At 38.8% G+C, this 22393-nt stretch overlaps 1 protein-coding gene across 5 annotated transcripts in view; it reads right to left on the reverse strand.

The window, feature by feature from the left end:
• The window catches only part of Pign (phosphatidylinositol glycan anchor biosynthesis class N), a 148145-nt gene that overhangs the window by 36678 nt on the left and 89074 nt on the right, over positions 1–22393 (reverse strand). For all 5 annotated transcript variants that reach the window (XM_085688424.2, XM_048443860.3, XM_085688423.2 and 2 more), the window contains 6 exons: positions 20711–20797; positions 16619–16674; positions 16123–16198; positions 13754–13827; positions 11851–11893; positions 9964–10016 (listed from right to left, as the gene is read on the reverse strand). In XM_085688424.2, coding sequence (XP_085544550.2) covers positions 9964–10016; positions 11851–11893; positions 13754–13827; positions 16123–16198; positions 16619–16674; positions 20711–20797 — 389 coding nt within the window. The remainder of the gene's footprint in view (positions 1–9963; positions 10017–11850; positions 11894–13753; positions 13828–16122; positions 16199–16618; positions 16675–20710; positions 20798–22393) is intronic.

Here is a 22393-nt window from a genome sequence, read left to right on the forward strand (position 1 = left end):
GGAAATAACGATGTCTTTCAGCAAGGGAATAACTAACTAACCAGCTGTGGATGTCTCAACAGTAATAAAAAGCAAACCACAGAAGAACCTGAATATCTGACCAAAGAATAGAGTGTAAAAGCTCATTCCATTTATAGAACATTTGTGAAATTAGAAAACAGATCAAGGGTTACCAGGTCTTAAGAGGGGATGGGAGTGAGAGGAAGAGGGTGTGGCCAAAAGGTCTTTATGTGACAGGAATGTTCTCTCTTTACAGCATCAACAACACCCTTCATGTACTGTGGCTTTGTGTGAGGTTATAATAGGTGAGCATGCATGGAGGGCAGACAGCATCTCCCTGTATTGTTCATTATAACCACATACAAATGAATTGTTATCTCAAAATAAAAAGACTTTTTTTTCCCCTCAATGTGTGGGTCAGATAAAATAGGAGGTAGAATAGTGTTGTGGAATATTACTTTAGGGAAAGATGTGTTAGATTTGTTCACATTGTGGAATATTATTTTAATTACGTAAAGATATATTACATTTGTTTATGCTGCATTTAATTATGCAAAGATGTGTTGCTGCTTCACCTTGCTTGCCTAAGGCACCTGACTGGTCTAATAAAGGCTAAATAGCCAATAGCTAGGCAGTAGAGGGATAAGGCAAGGGTGGGAGGCAAAGAGAATAAGTATGAGGAGGAATCTAGGATCAGGAAAGAAGAGAATAAGGGAGAAAGAGAGCGAGACACTCAGGGCCAGACAGCCACCAGTTAGCCAAATATTGAAGAAGCAGTGAAAGTAGAACACACAGAAAAGTAAAAAGACCCAAGCACAAGACAGGTGAAGAGAAACAGGTTAACTTAAATTATAAAAGCTAGTGGGACAAGCAGAAGTTAAGTCCAAGCAGTCATTATTAATAATAAGTCTCTGTGCCAGATTTGGGAGCTGTTTAGTGGCTCAAAAGAAAGCCTGCTACATTTGTTATTCCAATGTGGGATCCATATTTCCACATAGGACCTGAGAAAGCCAGGGGCAGGGGAACAAAAAAACCCTCAAAAAACAAAAAAAAGGATATGGCTTCTTGAGTTTCTGCTATATAGCAGAGCACTTAACAGCAGGCAGGCTAAGTAAAAGTGCCTGCCACAATGCAGACTCCAGCTTCCTAGATCTGGGGCAGTTGAATGCAGCTCCTGGTCAGGTGCAGCTCTTGTCAGGTTCATGGGATGTAAAGTTCGATTTTCACAGAGCAAAGCAGATGCCAGGCAAAACCACTCAGCAGCTTAAGGTTTGGCTTGAAAGGCCAGAAAAAGCCAGAAATGAACACAGTAAAGACAGGTCCAAATGAAAAAAAAACTCTAAACAGGTTACAGTGTGTTTAAAAATGTATATAGGTATTAAGAAAACAGGTATAGTCATAGAAAAAAACAGTTTAAAAATAAAGTCTTTAAAGAAAGAGTAAAGTAATTAAAGGAAAAAAGCCACATAAAGATGGGAAACAGGGAGGGCATCTGGATCCTGTATGGGGTTGTGTTGACTGAATTATTTGAATGCTGATGAGTGAATGACAATTGCTGAGAGACACTGGACTGTAAAAGAAACTGCTGAGTTAAACCAGTCTAGATACTTTAGGGGTGTCTTAACTTGAAAATGGAATTCAGTAAATATATTACTTCGGGGGAGCGGTTATGCTTTTGTTCCCACAGAAAACAAAAGACTGTGGATTCCTTCAAGTTTAATGAACATCAGGTTTGATTGGGGGAGACCTACTGAAAACCTTGGCTATAGACATAAAAGAAAGGAATCTAGAGAAACGATAAGACAGGTGACATACATACTGATTCCTCTGCATGGGAACAGCTCCCAGACCGGACAACAAACGCTACAACTAGTTTTCCAAGGACTTGAGCATTATCTCAACTTTCTCAGGGCCCCCTGGGGTTATACCTCAAATCTAGCTCTTCATCTCCTCCATCCTACTTCAGCAAGTACATCTCCATTCACCACTGAAGACAGAACTTATTCATGAGTCCTATTTCCAATCCATCTAGGAATCAACCAATTCTCCCAATCTCTTAAGTCTAGCCTCTTGTCATCTTCTGAATTGCTACTCTAGGCTACACTGTCAAAGTCTTAGTACTCTGTGTTCTCTGAACTCCATACCAGCTTCCTAACTATATTCTTGCTCTTGACCTGGAGTATATCCTCTATTGTGTGATTAGTGAGTCAAAAACTTGGAGTAAATCATATTATTTAGTAGTCTACCATTTTCCCTTGAATTTGGGATAAATTTCTAATTCCTCACTACCATCTGGCCATATATGCTACCAACCTTCTATTCTCTAAACTTACTAATACATTAATTTAAAAAGCCCTGTATGTATTTGCATATTAAGAATAAAGAAATGTATGACATCATTTTGAACAGCATTTTTCACAGTGTCATAAAATGGTGGGAAACTTTCTAATGCTTCTGGTGCTTTTCGTGATAAGTTTCTGGTACATTTATTTGTTCTTATAATTTCCAGGCATTAACCATAGAAATTAAAGGCTGACTTCACAGATAATGTGGAAATCGTCAAGTACACATGACTTCTGCATCCTTACAGGACATTTCAAAACCTTTATCTGTTTATGAAATTGAAACCTTATACCCAGTAAGCTAGATATATTGGATACACCTTCTTCCTGCTGTAAAATGTGTGCTGCCCAGGCAAGGGACTCTCCTTTGTTGTCAGAGAAAAGCTGAGTAAGGGAGGGAGTACAAATTGCCCAGCACTGGGTCTTAAGGATAGAATATGAGGAAGCTCAACTTGACCTCATTCTAAAGGCAACCAGGCAAATATAGAGGGGTTTCCAGGTGTCCAAGGAGATGTCCCCAGCTTGTTCCTTGGGCAGCTGAGGAGAGGGCACCTGAACTGGCCTTGTCCCATAGCCACACTGATAAATATCTTGCATATCACCATAGAACCTTCATCTGGCGATAGATGGAGATAGAGACAGAGACCCACATTGGAGCACTGGACTGAGCTCCCAAGGTCCAAATGAGGAGCAGAAGGAGGGAGAACATGAGCAAGGAAGTCAGGATGCGAAGGGTGCGTCCACCCACTGAGATGGCGGGGCTGATCTGATGGGAGCTCACCAAGGCCAGCTGGACTGGGACTCAAGGAGCATGTGATCAAACTGGACTCTCTGAACGTGACTAACAATGAGGGTTGACTGAGAAGCCAAGGACAATGGCACTGGGTTTTGATTCTACTGCATGGACTGGCTTGTGGGAGCCTGGTTTGTTTGGATGCTCACCTTCCTAGACCTGGATGGAGTGGGGAGGACCTTGGACTTCCCACAGGGCAGGGAACCCTGACTGCTCTTTGGACTGGAGAGGGAAGGGGAGGGTGAAGGGGGGGAGGAGAAGGGAAATGAGAGGAGTTAACTCTGCATAAAAAAGAGCAAAACAAAACAAAACAAAAAACTATGAGAACTATGATGTTCTTATAACAAGGATGTTCTACGAAAGAAAAACAGAACATGGTATGTTAGTATAGTGGAATACTCTTCAGCAAAAAAAAGAACAAAGTATTGGTAGGTAACATTATAAATGAATGCAAAAATAAAGTGGAAAAATTCAGATATAACAACATTTTATTATTCTGGTTATAGAAACATCTAGACCTAATATAAACCCACGAAGACAGAAGAAGACTATCATTGTCTGGGAATGTTTATGGGAAAAGAGAGGACTGTATCACCAGCCTCAAGGGGATGCTACAGTGATGTAAATGTTTTAAGAAACTATATCCTGATCAGTTGCAGAACTCTAAAATTTTCAAAATTTAAATTATTTATAGCAGTCACTTAACTTAAAGCTTTAAGATTGATGAATATTATGATATGCAAATTATCCTACAATAAAAGGAAAGGGGACAGTTGGAAAATGAGGGAATGAGAACAAAAGAACTACAATGTCACCATATTGTAGTTTTCTTAAAATCTGCTATCAGATTTTTAGGTCAAAATATCAAATTAAACAGGATCTCTTAACAAAAATGTAAACAGTTAAGTGTTCTATCTTTTAGTGTAATGAAAAGCCCATCTATAAAATCGACTCAGTCCATGGATCACTAGCCTTCTCCCTATGGCCTGGAATGACAGACGTGCTGCTTGTTCAAGCTAACACCATTGGTGGTAGGAAGCAGAGATGAAGCTCATCATCCACACAACTGCACCATCAGGCAACTAGCAGGGATATTCCGAGTCAATCAAGTCCTGTCTTCTAGGCATTAGCAGTATTAAAACAACTGTAAACATCAACTTCAAATGATTTCAGCCTTTTGCAGTCTCTCTCTACCACAATGCTCACATGGAGATCAGTTATTGTGCAGGTGTGTATGTGTGTGTGTGTGTGTGTGTGTGTGTGTGTGTATGTGCATGTGTGGTGCAGAGGTGGAAGTGTATGTGGTAGAACAGCATCCAGGATTTGCCTTATAGTCTTTTCAACTCACCAAATGAATGATAAAGGCTTGATTGCATTCTTTTCCATGAAAGTGATGAGCGACAAAAGCCGGTCATATATTTTAGAGGTACTAGGGCAAGAAATGTTGTGAATCAATGTTTGAATATGATTTGATAGTCACTCTAAGAGTAGAGATTATTTTATGATGATCAAATTTTGGATAGTCAAAGGTGATTGAACGGGACTATGAGTTTTCCTTCTGATAAATATTCTAGTTGTCATTTGTATTTTAATGTGGTATAACAATAGTGTGCATAAGAAAAAAAAAACAAATGAACACCACTATCAGAGAGAACCAGCTTCAGCTCAATCAAACTGATTCTGACTTTCTTCACCTCTCTCCAAATATATCTGGATCATAACTTTAAATATAGTTCTCTTAAGTGGGGATGGAAGAGGCTAGGAAAGGGAATGGGGGTGTGAATATGATCAAAATATACACTATAAAAATGTCATGAGATCAATCACTATGTATTTAATGTGTTAAAAATATATTAAACCTTATAGAAGAGAAAGTGGAAGTACACTTGGACGCATTGGCACAGGAGATCACTTCCTAAATATAACCCCAGCAGCACAGACACTGAAACAATTAATAAAGGGGACCTCTTGAAGCTGTAAAGCAAAGGACACAGTCAACAAGACAAAACAACAGCCTACAGAATGGGAAAAAAATCTTCACTAACTCCACATCAGACAGAGGTCTGATCTCCAAAATATACAAAGAACTCAAAAAATTGGTCATCAAAAGAACACATAATCCAATAAAAAAAATGGAGTGCAGACCTAAGCAGAAAACTCTCAACAGAGAAATCTAAAATGGCTGAAAGACACTTAAGGAAATGCTCAACATCCTTAGTCATCAGAGAGAAATATAAATCAAAAACAACTCTGAGATTCCATCTTACACCTATAAGAATGGACAAGATCAAAAACACTGATGACAACTTATGCTGGAGAGGATGTGGGATAAAGGGAACACTCCTGCATTGCTGGTGGGAATGCAAGCTGGTACAGCCCCTCTGTATGTCAGTGTGGCAATTTCTCAGAAAATTAGGAAACAACCTTCCTCAAGACCCAGTAATGCCACTTTTGGGTATATATCTAAAGGATGCTCTGTTGTGTCACAAGGACATGTGCTCAGCTACATTCATAGCAGCATTGTTTGTCATAGCTAGATCCTGGAAACAACCTAAATGCCTCTTGACCAAAGAATGGATAAGGAAAATGTGGTACATTTACACAATGGAGTACTACACTGCAGAAAAAAAAATAATGACATCTTGAATTTTGCAGGAAAATGGATGGAACTAGAAAACATCCTTTTGAGTGAGGTAACCCAGACACAGAAAGACAATTATCACATGTACTCACTCATAAGTGGTTTTTAAACATAAAGCAAAGAAAACCAGGTTACAAATCACAATCCCAGATAAACTAGACAACAATGAGAACCCTAAGAGAGACATACATAGATCTAATCTATATGGAACGTAAAAAGAGACAAGATTTCCTGAGTAAATTGGGAGCATGGGGACCTTGGGAGAGGATTGAAGGGGAGGAGAAAGGTAGGGAGGGAAGAAAAATGTAGAGCTCAATAAAAATAAAAAATACTAATCAAAAAGAAAATATATTCCAAGAACAATTCTGTGTCCGGACCGCCCAGATAGTATCTCTCTATGTAACAGCTTTTGCTGTCCTAACCAGGATAGCCTTAAACTCACAGAGATCTGCCTGCTTCTGCCTCCTGAGTGCTGGGATTAAGGCATGTGCCACTACCACTTGGCTAGATTCTGTTTTTATAGAAACTAAGGTTACAAGACTGTTGTCTTGTTCTCTTGGAGTTTTCTCAAAAGCACTCAGTTCCCTCTCATGACTCCATTGGACCGTGTTTTGACTGACAGTCTTTAAACAAATGGAACCAGATATCCTTATGCAGAAGACTTAAACTAAATTTCTCTCTTATTCTGGACAAAAGCTAACTCCAAATGGGTCAAAGACTTTAATGCAAGACCTGGAACTCTGGCATTATCAACAGAAAATGCTGGCTTTAGGCAGAGAGAAGGACTCCTAAATAGGAACGTAGAGCTCAGAAAATATTATGCAAAAATCAACAAATAGGCTTGCAGCAAATTCAAAAGCTTCTGCAAAGCAAAGGAAAGAAGAGAAGAAAGGGAAAGCCTACAGAGTGGGAGAAAATTCTATCTTTTCTGCCAGTAGAGTATTAATACCCAGAACACAAGAAGAAATCAGTGATCAACACCAAAAGAACAAGTATAGCAATCAGCAAATAGGCAAGTGAACTGCAATGCCAGCTCCAAAGAACAATCTGTGGTAAGTGCTCAGCAACACTGGCCATTAGGGAGATGCAAATCAAAACGACACTGAGATTCTCTCCTAGCCAGAACAGTTTTCATCGAGAATACAAAGTAAATAAATAAATAAAACAAGCATATGAGGGAAAAGCCTTCTCTATATACTGTTAATTGAAACATAATTTAATATAGTCATTAAGGAAATCAGTACAGAGGTTCCTCCAGACTAAAACAAACATCATTATATGATCCAGAAATGCTGTTCTCTCCCGCCTAAACCCCTAATTTATATAATTCAAAACTTCACAGTGAATGATCATTCTGTAAATTAAACAGCATTAGACACAAAGCCCCCTTTTCTAAAGAGCCCTGGGCATGAAGCAAGCTTTGTACACACAAGTGTCCTAACATGGAGCTAGCATCTGCAGCCTCCTTCCACTCACCCAGGTTTGGGGAAACTGGTGCCAGAGTTGCAATCTTCACACCACAAGGTCTTTCAGTAGCTGGGTCGGACACCACAGATACTCAAAGTCCTATTTTTGTTTACTTTGGTTTTGTAAAATGGTTTGTCTTGTTATACAACACACCCTCTGGAAAAATCTCTAAGTCCAGACAGAGAGGGGATAGTGAGAAACCCAGAGTCTCAATCAGTGAAGACTACCACTAAGCTCAGCTACTTAAGGGCCCTGTAACATGAACCAATTGAAACTTCCCCAGGGTGGCAGTGTCAGATGCAAAAAGCAAAAACATCTGATGGGTAAGGTAATACTTCTCTGTGTTAGGATGAAAAGTACCTGAAATAACCTTTGGGGAGATAGTGCAAATAACAGAGCATAATACAAGTATAGTCTATTTTGGTGAAGTGTGACTCAGTGCAATCCTCTGACTGACATCCTGGACTTTCTACTCAAGTGTGAGTGTTTTGTTGTTTTTATTTGGTCTGTGCTAGACTCCTGGTTTCTGAACAGTCATTATTCTGCCTTTGAGGATCCACATTCCAAATGACCACCTTTGGGTAGAAGGGGTGTGAATTGCAATGCACAACCCTATAGAGTTATGGGCATATCTCTGTGCGCCACTTGGACTCCTTAAACTGCCTTCAGAAACTTCCTCTAATGGGATGATCGCACTGGATGAACTCAGGGATGTTCACTCCTTCCAACTATAGTATTGCTCACATCCCTTACTATACGAAACGAAAATACAATCTCCTAACATAGAGGTGTGAAGGTATCCCCATGTAAATGCTGCACCTATGCCCTCTTCCCTTTCTAATCAAGCTTCAAAGAGTGGTGCAGACACGGATCCCTGCTTCCTGACTCTACTGCCAGTGAAATGCTCTCTGCTTTATTTCTAGCAGGAAATGAGTAGCAGGAAGCAGAACAAGAGACAGCCCAGTGGACAGTACAGATCTCATTCCTTCTTTCTCACTTCTAATAGCAGCTCCAGTTCTCTGTAGATCTTCTAGCAGGCAGTGAGCTTCCTAGCATGAATTAGCATTGCCATGCTTCTGGTCCTTGACCATCAATGAGCTTAACTTATATTATGTCATGCTCATCTCCACTTCAGATGGACATCTTAGCTCTGTTATTCTTTATCAGTTGAGTTTGAGGTAGAGTTCCATGTAAACAAATAGAACAATTTTAAGTGCCCAGTGAGCTGAGTTTTGACAAATGGCACACCCAGGTGACCCACGTGACCATCACCTTTATCAAGACATCTGGAAGATGTCCATCCCCACAGAAGCTCCCACTTGCTCTTCTGTGTCAACCCCACATTCCTCAGACCTCCACAGCTATTGATTAGCTTTCTAGAACTATGGATTGGAATTTTATATACACTGTATACCTACCTATCTTGTTACTTTCATTCACTGGCAAGTAGTAGCTGTCTACTGTTTAGATGCAGCAGGATCTATTTACCCATTCATGTGCTCACAAACACAGTGTGGTATGAATGAAGTTGCTATAAAAATTCCTATACAAATCAATCATTCTGTGTACATTTTTCCTTCTCTTAGATAAATACCTAGAAATTTAGTGGCTATGTGTATCTCCCCTCCTCGTGACTGTCTCTGTGTATGTGGTATGCATGTACACATGTTCATATACATGTGGGTATGTGTGTATATATGTGTGAGTATGTGCAGAGGTCAGAGGCTGGTTCTGAATGTCTTTATTGTTCTCCACTGTGCTTTTTCAGACAGAGTCTCACACAGAACCTGGAACATATGGATTCCGTAAGATTAGCTGCACAGCAAGTCCCAGGGATCTTCATGCTCTGCCTCCCCATCATTGGGATTATAGACATACGTTACTATGCCAGGCTTTTTTGATCTTTTCATATTTGTATACAATGAAATATGATCACATATATCCACATTTCCCTTCTTCTAATCTTCTCTTCTCCCCATCTCTCTCTCCTAAATTCAAATTGCCTTTCTTTTCATGACCCACTAAGTTCAATTAGTGTTGCTCATATATGCATTAGAAACTGCCATTAGGCCCAGATGACTATGTAGATTCCCATCAGATCCCAGGTCTGAGGGCAGTCAATGTATCTGGAAAAGCAGATACAAGCAGGGAGCTTTTAGAGAAATGTCTAATGCACAGTCTTACATAAAACCACACATATTCCCCGAAGCCTAAAGTGTGACTGAATATTAACTAAATGAAATAAAATGGTTTATAAAAGCATATTCTGTCTCAGAATCCATTTTGCGGGGTAGAAAGGTGAGAGGATCAACTTTGCTTTCTTCTTCTCAGGAAAAAGAACTTGAACAGATCATTGGAAAGAGAAGAAACTTGCTCAGATTATGCTTTAAATGACAGTGTGTTATAGGGTCCCCTTAGAGCTTCTACAAGATAGATAGTGATGACATGAAATCTCAACCAACACATAAAATTCACAGTGCAGTCTGAAGTGGTTGTGAGGTTATAAGCGCACATGAGGACATCTGAGAGCTACTTTGAGAATACAGATTCGTGGGTCTGTCATATCTTTCTGCTGCCCAGTTCTCTCCATCCTTGTCTCCCACAGCACCCCGTGGAAACACCTGCCAGAGTGTCTCATCTCAGAGTCATAAAATCTATGCCACTTCCTGTAGGTGTCTGAAGTCATACTGGCACCCATATAGTGAGACTATATACAATACCTGGTTCCAATATCAAGCCAGCTGCCAGAATCCTTGACCAAGAAGAAAAAATGCTGTAAAAGATAATACAATATGACCCCATTAAAAACAAAGACTATTTAATTTCAATCTATAAACAAAGTTGTTTTAGGGATGAGTATTTGACACATCATTTTCTACCCAGAATCCACAAGAATATACACTTAACTGCTACTTCTGTTTGTATTAAAATAAGAAGTAGCCCAAATGCCACAAATGGAATTAAGATTCAATAAAATGAATACAAAGTGATTTTTATGAATAATAAGAAATAAAACCACCCAACTCCAATAAAAATATTAAAAATGCCCAAGATTCAACTGAAGTCACAGCATCTGGTCAACAAACATTTAGTGATGCTGTTAACTATGAATTAATAATAGTCACTGACAGCATCCAGAAATAGTCTCCTCACGAGACACATCATCTCATGATGATTCAAATTATGAGCTGTGTAAATGCTTGTGTGCATGTACTGAGAGATACAGAACAGAGGAAGGTGAAATCTAACTGAAAAGCAAGAATCAGATAAAGATATAATCGAAGAGGCGATGAGGAAGTTGTTTTTGGACAAAGGGAATAATCTACTAAACATCAAGGGTCCACCCAGATCAAGTTCATAGGTTCAAAGTGATGCTGGTTTAAGGAAAACAAGGAAGGAGGGATATAAAATTAAGCCAGTCAAAAAACCTGGATCAGAAACAGTTTGGTGACTTAAACCAAGTGACCTGATTCTTCACACAAACTCAACCAGAACCATTTATTCTCATCTGTTCTTGCCTATCTGTTATGTTGTGAATGTTGATTTTGTCCTAACATTATTTGTGATCAATTTGAGAAATATACTAGATATTTATTTGAACAAAACATAAAAATGTTCTCATCTAAATCAAGTAGACAGCAATCAGATTTGAGAAATTATTTAGCAGATATATAGTCAGGTATGAATCATACCTTAAAAGAGGCATGGCTCTCAGCTACTGGGAGGTGGTTTCTAGGCCTTGGAATGGATAATGAAGCATTTTGCCAGTGGCCCTGGTTACCAGTCTAATAATATGATTTATGAGGGGAACTTTGAGCCACATGGTATGTTCTCTCCTCTTGAAAGAACTGGAGATTAATGATCAGTTACGTGTGCCATGTTGACCAACACGCACTAAAAAGAAAAGGAAAGCCTAGGCTGGCAATGTGCCATGTGTATTGTTACTCTGTGTTGAGGGATAATGTTGCTCTCACTCCACTAGAAGAAAGCAGGAGAACTCTTCATTCTATTCAAACAGAAATTCCTTTGGGTGGCTTATTTGTATGATCTCACCATCACAAACCAGAACTGAGAATATAACAGGATTCATTGAGTTCAGTGATGGCTTCTAGAAAATTATCAAACCTAACTGTGGGTACAGTAACAATATATGAGATTATCTAAAAGTTCTTAGAATCCACTGATTATAGCTATTAACATTAACATCCCCCAGTTGACAAAGCTGCACTTCATTTTTCCTTTCTTCACTCCTTTTTTCTCTTTTTTAATCTTGGAGAACCAGAAGTCAATATTTAAATGAGTGAATCTGAAGCTGGCTTCTTCTGTTAATCTATGAAAGGCTCATTTCAAACACAAATGAAGAGAACAGCCTGAAAGAGCAAGTATAAAATAAAATAACAGTCTGAATAAATCAAGTAATAAGAAACAATTTCACAGCTTAAAAAGTTTCATTAGCAATATAAAAAGTAATATATCTGTACAAACTGCCAAGACTTAAAACTCAGTATATAGATTTCATGTACAGAAATGTATTCATATTTCTCCTAATTAAACAGAAACAAACTTGGTTTCATGAGCTGACATACTGATGTAAGTAAGTGCCTTACCAAAGCCATGATGTCTGATATGACAAGAACAACGAGGAAAAGGCTGGAAAATAAAGGGAAAAATACACATAATGTAATAGGCACACCTTTCAAACTCATTAGAACCCAACTGTGAACAGTGTCCTCAGGTAACTGAGGAAGATAAAACGAGACCACTACCCAAAATGTACAAGGTTTTATGAGTTCAGTTACGGAGACTAATGAACAAGACACATAAATGACAACTAGGAAAGTTTGTTTTAAGTCACATAAAATAAAATAATGTTAATATGGCTTTTCTACCTTACTTTATCTAACACATATTTTATGGAGTGGGTAAGAAAATATGCAGTGGGTAAGAAAATACCACCTTGGTGTGCTACATTCAACTTAAGTCTTGGTGGTGTGGGTATAAAAAACAACCAGAATGTAAACAAAGTTTTCTTTATGTGCCAGACTTAAAAATTCTAAGATTTTAACAACAGAAACAAAATGCCTCTGTGAAGACAGAGACAGGAGGGCAAGACATGAATGAACAAGAGTTAAGAAGCAAATAAGCAATAAGGAAAGGTGTAGCCTGGCTTCCATGATGGGTTAGGAGAAAAAGAGAGAGAGAGAGAGAGAGAGAGAGAGAGAGAGAGAGAGAGAGAGAGAGAGAGAGAGAGAGATTCAAGTCTACCTGTCAATAGGAAAATGGAATCACTGAGTTGAATGGATGGTATATTAAACACAAGGAGCTCTGACACAGGGAAAACAATGTCAAGCCTTTCAATGGCTTAAGGGTCACAAGAGAAATTTTTGTTTTGTGTTCTTAAGCCTTTGATATTGCTACCTCTGCCTCTTGAGACTTCATTGCATTAGTCTCAAAACAGAATTACCACACACAGGCACACCAATACATGTATACAGTCACACATGTCGGTCAGATTTCTGCTTTTATCTCATTGCCCACTGTTCTCATACAAAGCTTAATTAAAATTCTTCCTGAAAACTTTGTCTGCTAGCATTGATGCAGGAAAGCACATGCTATGTGACTCAACAGGCTTTATTGAGGCTGAGAAGGAGCACATGCTTTCACTATTGAACTCATGTAAATATCCAGAAAGATTATTTTCTTTTGAACTAGAAATAAGATTTTCACTATGCCTAAACAGTAGAAGGAAATCTTGAAAAGAATTATGATGCATACATACTAGAAAGCTAAACTGAGTTCTACCTTAGGCTCATCAAGGAAATATGCAAATTTATGTTAATACTATTCATCCTTTTAGTATTGACTGCGCCAGCTTGATTCACTTATAAAAGTGCTATTTATAAGTCTTTTCAGAGAATCTCTGTGCTGATGAGGTAATTTTATGGGTTAAAAAAGTAAATACTTGGTTAACAACTTCTCTTTCACAATCTTGAATGCTGAAGACTAACTGTTCAAGAAATATCTCAAAACTCAGAATCCTTCTCACATATTTCTCAATGTATATTTTTGCAAATTATTGATATAAAGTAAAGTTAATGTGAACTCATATAAAATGAAATAATGCTAACAAATGTGTTTAATATGTTTTTAATAAATAAGTCAAAAGAAACTGTAACAGTAACCTTTCATTTTTTGTAGGAGCCATTATACCTTTAACAAACAAATAATTAATTACAGCATTTAAAATTTGTGTTTTTCTAGAGAGAATCTATAGTACCTTGAATAAGATTCTAATGTTTTTACTGCAGAGAAAGTATATTTGTCTGCTAAAGGCCCTAATTAGTCAATTTCCTCTAATGACAACTGAAATCTAAAAATAGAAAACTTCTGAATTTTAAAATAATCAATTTGTGTCACACACTTTTAACAGCAATCACATGACATATCTTTAAATGTTCTCTCATTTATAAACAAGGGGGAAACCCAGGACTTCTTAAGCATTTATCTTACCCCTTTGATGACAGCTGTGTAGTTATCTGAACTGCTTCAAAAGCACACATCACAAGAACAAAGGGAATTAAAATCTGTTTCCAAAAACAACAAAAGATGTCATTGGTAACAAGTGCCTGAAACACGTCTGACGCAAATACTACTTCTGCTTACAGAATGACTTTCAATCTCTCAAACAACTTATATACCAGTTGAGAGAAAACAGAGATAAAGCGTGAAACTGTCACATGGGACAGTGAACAACAATTTAAAAACCAACAATAATACACCAAGAATAATAGCAAAAATTAACGTGTATTCCAAATTAAAATCTCCTACAATTTTGCCCTACTTGACATATTCTGCTGATTCGTGACAACGTTCATGTTTCCAAGAGCATGTGACAGCGTGTGCCCAAAGCTGGTCAGTTGTGCAGCCTGCTGATACGACACACAGATCAGTGGACCTGCTCATTACTAGATGACCACAGCACAAGAACACAACTCATCTATTTCATTATTGCTCTTCTGAGTTTAAAAATGGTACTTTATTTATGATTATAAACTTATACTCAGTATAGTACATTTGAAAACATATGCAGAAAACATAAGATTTTATAGTAATTGAAAGTTCATCATCTAGACCAGATGCTCTTAGCCTTCCTAAGGTTGTAACCCTTTAATAGTTCCTTATGGTGTGGGAACTCCAACCATAAAATTATTTCACTGCTACTTCATAACTGTAATTTTGCTACTGCTGTGAATCATAATGAAATATCTGACATGCAGGATATCTGATATGCAACCCCCAATATTATTAATATGTGTGGAGTATTATTTTACAATAAAAGTTTTAAACTTTTTTCATTCTTTGAGAACTTCATACATGCAAATAATGAAATGCAATCATATATATACATTATATATATATATTTTATATATATATATATATATCTCCTACTCTTCCCATATCTCAACAAAAGACTAAGTCTGTATTTCATAAGCTGGGGGTGGTTTATGGTAAAGAAATGATGTTCAAGACTTAGAAGATTCGTCTCCAAAGGACATATGAACACAGCAGAGTTCAGGAGTGTGCTCACCACAGTACTCATCAGCTAACACTAGCTGTCAAGTGCATTATGTTGCTACAACTTACTGAATTATGACAGAAATTAAAGATCTACTATTTTAATTTGATTTTTTATGTTTAATTAGTATCATAGTCCTCAGACTAAGCAAAAAAATCACTAAAAACTGTAGATGATAATATAGGGAGACCCTAATATATTTTAAAACAAGTCAATAGAGAATAGAGACTGGGACTTCTTATCATTTCTCAAATTACATTTCTATTACTGTAGTAAAAACAATCAGCGAGACTGGTTTAGCACAGAAGCTCCAACCAAGAGAATGTACACCTTCAACACTTATTATTCCTGTACCTGAATATTTAAAGAAATATATACTAACCACATAAGATGTACCAAGTGCTACAGAGGAGAAGTTTAGTAAACCGGTAAGGATAACAACTATGATGGTTTGAATGAGAAATGCTCCCCCACAGACCCATGTATTTGAGCATTTCATCACGGCTGGTAGCACAATTTGGAAGGTTATGAACCTTTAGGTTGTCAAGTCCTATAGAAAGAAGTACATCGCTGAGAGCAGGCTTGGAGAACTTATAGTCTGGCTCGCACTTCCTGTTCTCCCTGTTTCCAGTGTGCAGATGAAATGTGATCTCTCCGCTTCCTAACTGCAAGACTGGATTGGATTTATGCTTCTGCTTCTATGCCATCTTTGTCATGATGAACCAAATCCCTTCTGGAACTGTCAGCCAAAACAAACCCTCTCTTTCCTAACTTGCTTTTTATCAGGGCATTTTATTACAGCAACAGAAAAACAAATAATATTCTACCACAACCTTTATCTCTAGAAACCTGAACATGTAATTACTTTCATACTGTGAGCACTCAGTTAGTACCTGACATATTACATAAACAGAATACTCAATGAGACATTTGTTAAAAGGACTGACCAATTCTAGGTACATGGGAAAATGATAACATAGTGACTGTCCTATGGTTGGAGACCACAGAGTCAGGAAGCTTCTTGAAAACACACAGTTTGGTCATAGTTCTCCTACAGCCTTTAATTCTGATATGATTTTCTTGAGTTAACAGAATCCTTATTCTTTTATAGTCAAATAGTTTTAAGAATAAAGCAAAGATCAATGCTATCTGGAAGCAGGGGTCCAGGGTCGCCTCAATCAACACAAGTTTGACAAGGTACCTCTGCTACAGTGACTTTACAATCTTAATGCAACATAATGCACAACCTTAATATCAAAATCTTTAAAGCATTTAATGAAAGTAATAAAATTAGAAAACCAACCTTCCACATCATGAGAGCTCCCATCATGAAAGGACTAAACACAGTTAGAAAGCAATACACAGAGGCAAGGTCAAAGCTAGACAATGCGAAAGGAAAGAGAAAAGATTTTAGAATTCATACTTTAACTTTAAAAGAATATTCTTTTAAAAGAATGTTCAGAAGTTCTCTGAAATTGCCTCTTACTAAAACTGAGTCATACTAGAATAAACAAAATGTATCTATATGCTAATCTCCATTATTATCATATTATACTACAATATACTGTATTATTGAATATAAAAACAAGGTAAAATGACTGGACAGATGGTTCAGCAGCTAAGAGCAGTTGTTACTATTCTAAAGGACCCAAATCATCAGGTGACAGCCTGTCACTCCAGTCCCAGGATAGCTGATATTCTTTTGGCCCAAGGGTGTGCGCGGGCACACACCTACACGGGCACACACACACACACACACACACACACACACACCACACACACTAAATGTAAAAATTTACCTATTAATAGAAGCTATATTTCCAGTTCCAAAAAACGCAGTCACTAAAAAGAAAACCTACATACAGTTAAGGAAATGCATAAATAAACCAGAATTCATAACATTTCTTTCTTTCCAAATCATTTATTCTTGTCTAATTGTCAAGAGAATCTTGCAAGTAGTGACTAATCTTGGTTTACAAATGAAATATTTCCAATTCTACTTCCACATCAAGCATCTTCTTAATGAGTCTGGGTCAAATCATCTAACAAAGACAGTCCCTAGAATGGAGGGAAGGACATGAGTTCAAGCTGATTTTCCTTTCTCCTTCAGCCAGAGCTTCTGTACCTGGTGTTTGGTGCGCTCTCTTTTACATTTATGAAAATAAAAGTCAATTCTCCCACAAAAGCAATTTACTTTTTTATCTGTTTAATCATCATGAATTGTTTGAAAGGGATGGTTGTGTGCATTCCTGGTGAATGCATTACAGAGATCTGAAAACCAGTAGGTGTATGGAGCTGCTATGACTCTTGAGAAGGCTGTTTTCTTCTTCTCAAGCATCAACAGGATGAACTGTCTGTGCCTGTTGCCTATGACTTTTCAGAAGGATGTAGGTCTAGAGCATCAGACATTTTCAGCTATAAGATGGTTTTATTTACATATACTTATCATTGGCTCGTTACATATAAAACTCATAATAGGTTCTGCAAAAAGTTCAAAAAGAAACAAAATATACTTTAGAACAACTCAACTAATAGATAATGTTGAACATTTTTAATCCTTACTGATTTATTATTATTATTATTATTATTATTATTATTATTATTGAGCGTGTGTGTGGAGGGGTGCGTGTGCATGTGTATATGTGGAAGTTAAAGAACAACTTTAAAGAACAGATTCTCTCCTTCCATAGTGGGTTCTGAGAACTAAACTCTGGTCATTAGGCTTACATGGTGTATTAGCTACTTTCTATTGCTGTGATTAACACAGGCCAAAAGCAGCTTAGTGAGGAAAGGATTTATTTGGTTTACAAATTCAGATCACAGTCCATCATTGTAGGAAGCTAAGGCAGAAACCTGGAGGCAGGAACTGAGGCGGAGATCATAAAGAAACACTGCTTACTGACTTGCTGATCAGGCACTGCTCGGCCAGCTTTCCTTATACAACCAGGTACCAGCCAGGGGCAGCACCACCGCACTGGACTGGGCCCTCCCACATCTGACAGGCTTGACCACAGGTCAACTGATTGGGTTCCTTTTGCCCACATGACTCTAGTTTGTTTCAAGTTTGACAAAAACTAACTCACACTCACACGATGAAGGCTTTTACCTGCAAAACCATCTTGCTGGCTCCATTTCCTGAACTTTGTTTAGGATCAATCTTGTTGATGTCCAGGACTGATGGCTAGTAAAGCACTGAAAATGATGCCTGACTTAATCACAGTCTTTGTTCAAATGAGCTCTTTCCTCATCACACATGTGCACAGAGACTTGGTACAGAGACCCCACAGGGAAATCAGGACAACTTCCACATTGATCAGCTGAGATGTAAAGGTATGCTGCAGCCATTCTCTGAACTCAAGTCTGAACCAACTGGCAGTTATTGTCTGGTCTCTGTCTTAAACAGAAGTAGGTACTAAGAACATACATGTGAATAAAATTGTCTTAAAGTCATTTAAATATGCTGGTAAAATTGGTAGACATAGTGGGAAAATAAATTACATCATGAAACAGTAGGTAAGTGTGATAAGAGCTAATGAATCGTTGAAAAACACAGGAAAAATGAAGGAAGGAATATAAGCAACATGCTAATAAAAACTTGAATTTTGAATTTTGGAAGGAAATAATGTGGGAAGTAAACAGTTCAGGTAAGTGGCATAATGAAAATTCATGTGATTTGTGATACACAAGCAGAGGAAGACAGAAGCAGGAGGCTGTGTAGGGATCTGGTTCAGTAGTCCGTGTCAGAGGCAGGAGCATGTCTAGGGATCTGGTTCAGTAGTCCGTGTCAGAGGCAGGAGGGTGTCTAGGGATCTGGTTCAGTAGTCCATGTCAGAGGCAGGAGGGTGTCTAGGGATCTGGTTCAGTGGTCCGTGTCAGAGGCAGGAGGCTGTGTAGGGATCTGGTTCAGTAGTCCGTGTCAGAGGCAGGAGGGTGTCTAGGGATCTGGTTCAGTAGTCCATGTCAGAGGTGGGAGGGTGTCTAGGGATCTGGTTCAGTAGTCCGTGTCAGAGGTGGGAGGGTGTCTAGGGATCTGGTTCAGTAGTCCGTGTCAGAGGCGGGAGGGTGTCTAGGGATCTGGTTCAGTAGTCCGTGTCAGAGGCGGGAGGGTGTCTAGGGATCTGGTTCAGTAGTCCGTGTCAGAGGCGGGAGGGTGTCTAGGGATCTGGTTCAGTAGTCCGTGTCAGAGGCGGGAGGGTGTCTAGGGATCTGGTTCAGTAGTCCGTGTCAGAGGCGGGAGGATGTCTAGGGATCTGGTTCAGTAGTCCGTGTCAGAGGCGGGAGGGTGTCTAGGGATCTGGTTCAGTAGTCCGTGTCAGAGGCGGGAGGGTGTCTAGGGATCTGGTTCAGTAGTCCGTGTCAGAGGCGGGAGGGTGTCTAGGGATCTGGTTCAGTAGTCCGTGTCAGAGGCAGGAGGGTGTCTAGGGATCTGGTTCAGTAGTCCGTGTCAGAGGCGGGAGGGTGTTTAGGGATCTGGTTCAGTAGTCTGAGTCAGAGGCAGGAGGGTGTCTAGGGATCTGGTTCAGTAGTCCGTGTCAGAGGCGGGAGGGTGTCTAGGGAGCTACTTTGGGTAAGAGCACCCATCACCAGTTGTTACTCAGTTCACACAGGTATCTGCTGATTTCCAGGAAAATGATGGATAGAGGGCTTTCAAAGTAAGGAGAGGTCAGAGTTAGAAAAGTGGATGCCAGAGGTGTCTGACAGTACTAGAGGAAAAGCGTCACTCATTAGACACTGGAAGCAGGCTGCAGAGCGAGACGGGGAAAACTATGGTTCAAGATCAGGCAAAGGAAGAAAAAGAGAAGAGTGATTTGAAAAAATGAAGAAAACAAAACATACAGCCATAAAAACAGCAGACTGGTAGCGAGAAGGACTAGAAAGAGGGGCCAACAAGATCTGATCACAGAACAAAACTTTCAATTATCTATGACAAGTAAGGTCTGGACAGCTAAGGTTCAGTATGGTAATACAGAAACCGTATTGTGTTAAAGCCTGCTAGGACAGAAGATCTTAATTATTCTCACAAGAAGAGGGAGGGAAGGCAGGAGCGAAAGAGGAAGGATGGGAAGAAAATGTGAAGAGGGAAGGAAAGGCAAGAGGAAGAAATACAAATGGCAGCAGGGCAGATGAGAATGCCAACTATTTTGTGTGATCATTTTGCTGTGTGAGGCGAAGCACTGAACTATACACCTTTCATGTTTATCGGTTTTATTAATTTTACCTCAGAAAAGCTGAAAATTTTGCTAAATTTTTTTAAAGGAATAACTCACTATGATTTTCATGGAACTGGTCAATTGGTCTTCCTGAACTGAGGCTTCATTGTGCCATCTTTCAAATGTGTAATGCTCAGTAATTCCATGAGATCACCTCTGATTGGATCCAAAGCCTATCAGTGAGATGGAAGTTAACCTAACAAGCCTCAGGTAAAGCACACAGGATACAAACTCCTCTAGGGCAGGAGAAACTAAACAGGAGTTGAGAGTTGAAAGAATTCCATTTTAGTTTTAACATTTTATTCTTAAGGAATATATGCATATATGATAAAATCTTAACTGCTAAAAGACTGAATGGTAGGAACAAACACATTTGCAACATCGTTTTTCTATAGCTAAAAAAGTATTTGTTTGTTTCCCCTACTAGGGGTTGAACCCAGGGCTTGGTGCACGCACTTGCTTGGTGCAAGCACTCTATCTACTCCTGACCTAAAAGCCTACCATCTGTCCTCTCCAAGTGAGGATGAGAGCTATGTATATGAGAAAACTTGAGTTGAGAAAAGAGTTAACTGGCCTCTAATAAAAATACCACTATTAAGTAAGGAAAAAAAAACACCTTCTACAGCATCTTCCTCTATTAAAATGGGGTTGGCAGATGTTACAGGTCCCAACAAAGGATACAAGGAAAAAGGCCCTGCGGATGTCATCCAGATTGAGCAGTCGAAGTTGAGCTATATCAGTGTTACAGGTGAACTGAATGCTGCCGAGCTGGGAGGCAGGAAGAAATACATTAACAAACAATAGTATTTAGTGTACAAACTTACAGACAAATTAACAATGGTTAAGAATTTATACCGTGCCTACTAAAAAACAAATACAAAAAAACCCCACAAGAGTGAAATAGCTTAATGACATCTTAATAGAATTCACTGGAAGGAAAACATGTTAAGAACATGCTAAGTGGACTTGTAGTGTCAGCATGTCATTGAAGTGAGAGTTGGTCTTCTTTCTACCCTATATAAATGTTCCACCTTCAAACTGCTATTCAGAGACCTCAGTTAAATAATATTAAAAAGATTTCACAAAGTAAACATTTATTCTCTTTCTTGTCCTGCTAATTCTATTTGCAGATAAATTATTATTTTTCCTTATAAAAGCAAAATACTTCTGTCTTTGATAAAAGGGAAAGTGACAACATTAAATAATGTGGAAACACTGTTGCTTAGGTCCCCAACCCCGGAAAAGAAGCCAAAAGAGAGTTGAAAGGAGAAGTCTCCCCGTTGCCATACTCTATATAAACCAACAGCAAGTACTGGCATGCTGCCACCTTCTTTTCTAAACACAAACAGACTTGCTTTCCATTAAAAGTAGGGTTTGAAAACGATGCAGTAAGTCCCTCTCCTGAAATACTGCCTAGGGTAATTCTTTACTCTTTTTTTTAAAAAAAAGATTTATTTATTTATTATGTATACAGCATTCACAGTATTCTGTCTGCATGTATGCCTGCATGCCAGAAGAGGGCACCAGATCTCATTACAGATGGTTGTGAGCCACCATGCCGTTGCTGGGAATTGAACTCAGGACCTTTGGAAGGGCAGGCAGTGCTCTTAACCGCTGAGCTATTGCTCCAGCCCTAATTCTTCACTCTTTACACTAATCCATCCACACTGATTTTCACACATACACAGCAGCACAACTGCTTCTGTACTGAGAAGTTATTCTGAATGAAAACACCTCTTGGGAGGCAGCGGAGCTCGGTAAGGGCGGAGGTGCACAGAAGCGCTCAGCCTTTCTTTATCTGACCTCAGTAACTGAGCAGTCTCAGAGTCACCTCAGCTCTAGCACAGGTGAGAGACATCACATAACCTTCTGATTCCTCAGGAGGATGGCCCTTTAAAAGTGGTTGACTTTTGTCCAGTTCTAGGCACAGCATAGTGTTCAAACTGTGGAAGATACAGTCAGAGGCCAACATCACTGAGACGACAGAATAAGCACCTTGGATTATGATGGCTAGAGAAACAACAATGGGTACTTAAAGATCACCGTATGATCAAGTGAACCATCAAAGGGAAATCTGGAGTGAACCAGATGTGTGAGCATGTGCCGGGAGACAAGTACACAGTGCACATGCCACAGCATGCCTGTGCAGACACGGGCTCTCTACTTCTCCCACTTACCTCAGACCACTAAGTGTGCTAGCCAAGTATCAAGCACTTTTATCCACGAGATATGTTGCTTGCCCTATATTGATATTTTGTTAATCTGATTCCTAATAATTTTACAGAAAAAACGCAACATATACATGCCATACAAAACTGTACAATTGTATTGACCTTAATTGTCAATACAAGTAAAATTTGCTAA

Source organism: Myodes glareolus, chromosome 5, assembly GCF_982192425.1.
Source record: "Myodes glareolus chromosome 5, mMyoGla1.1, whole genome shotgun sequence".
Taxonomy (NCBI): Eukaryota; Metazoa; Chordata; class Mammalia; order Rodentia; family Cricetidae; genus Myodes; species Myodes glareolus.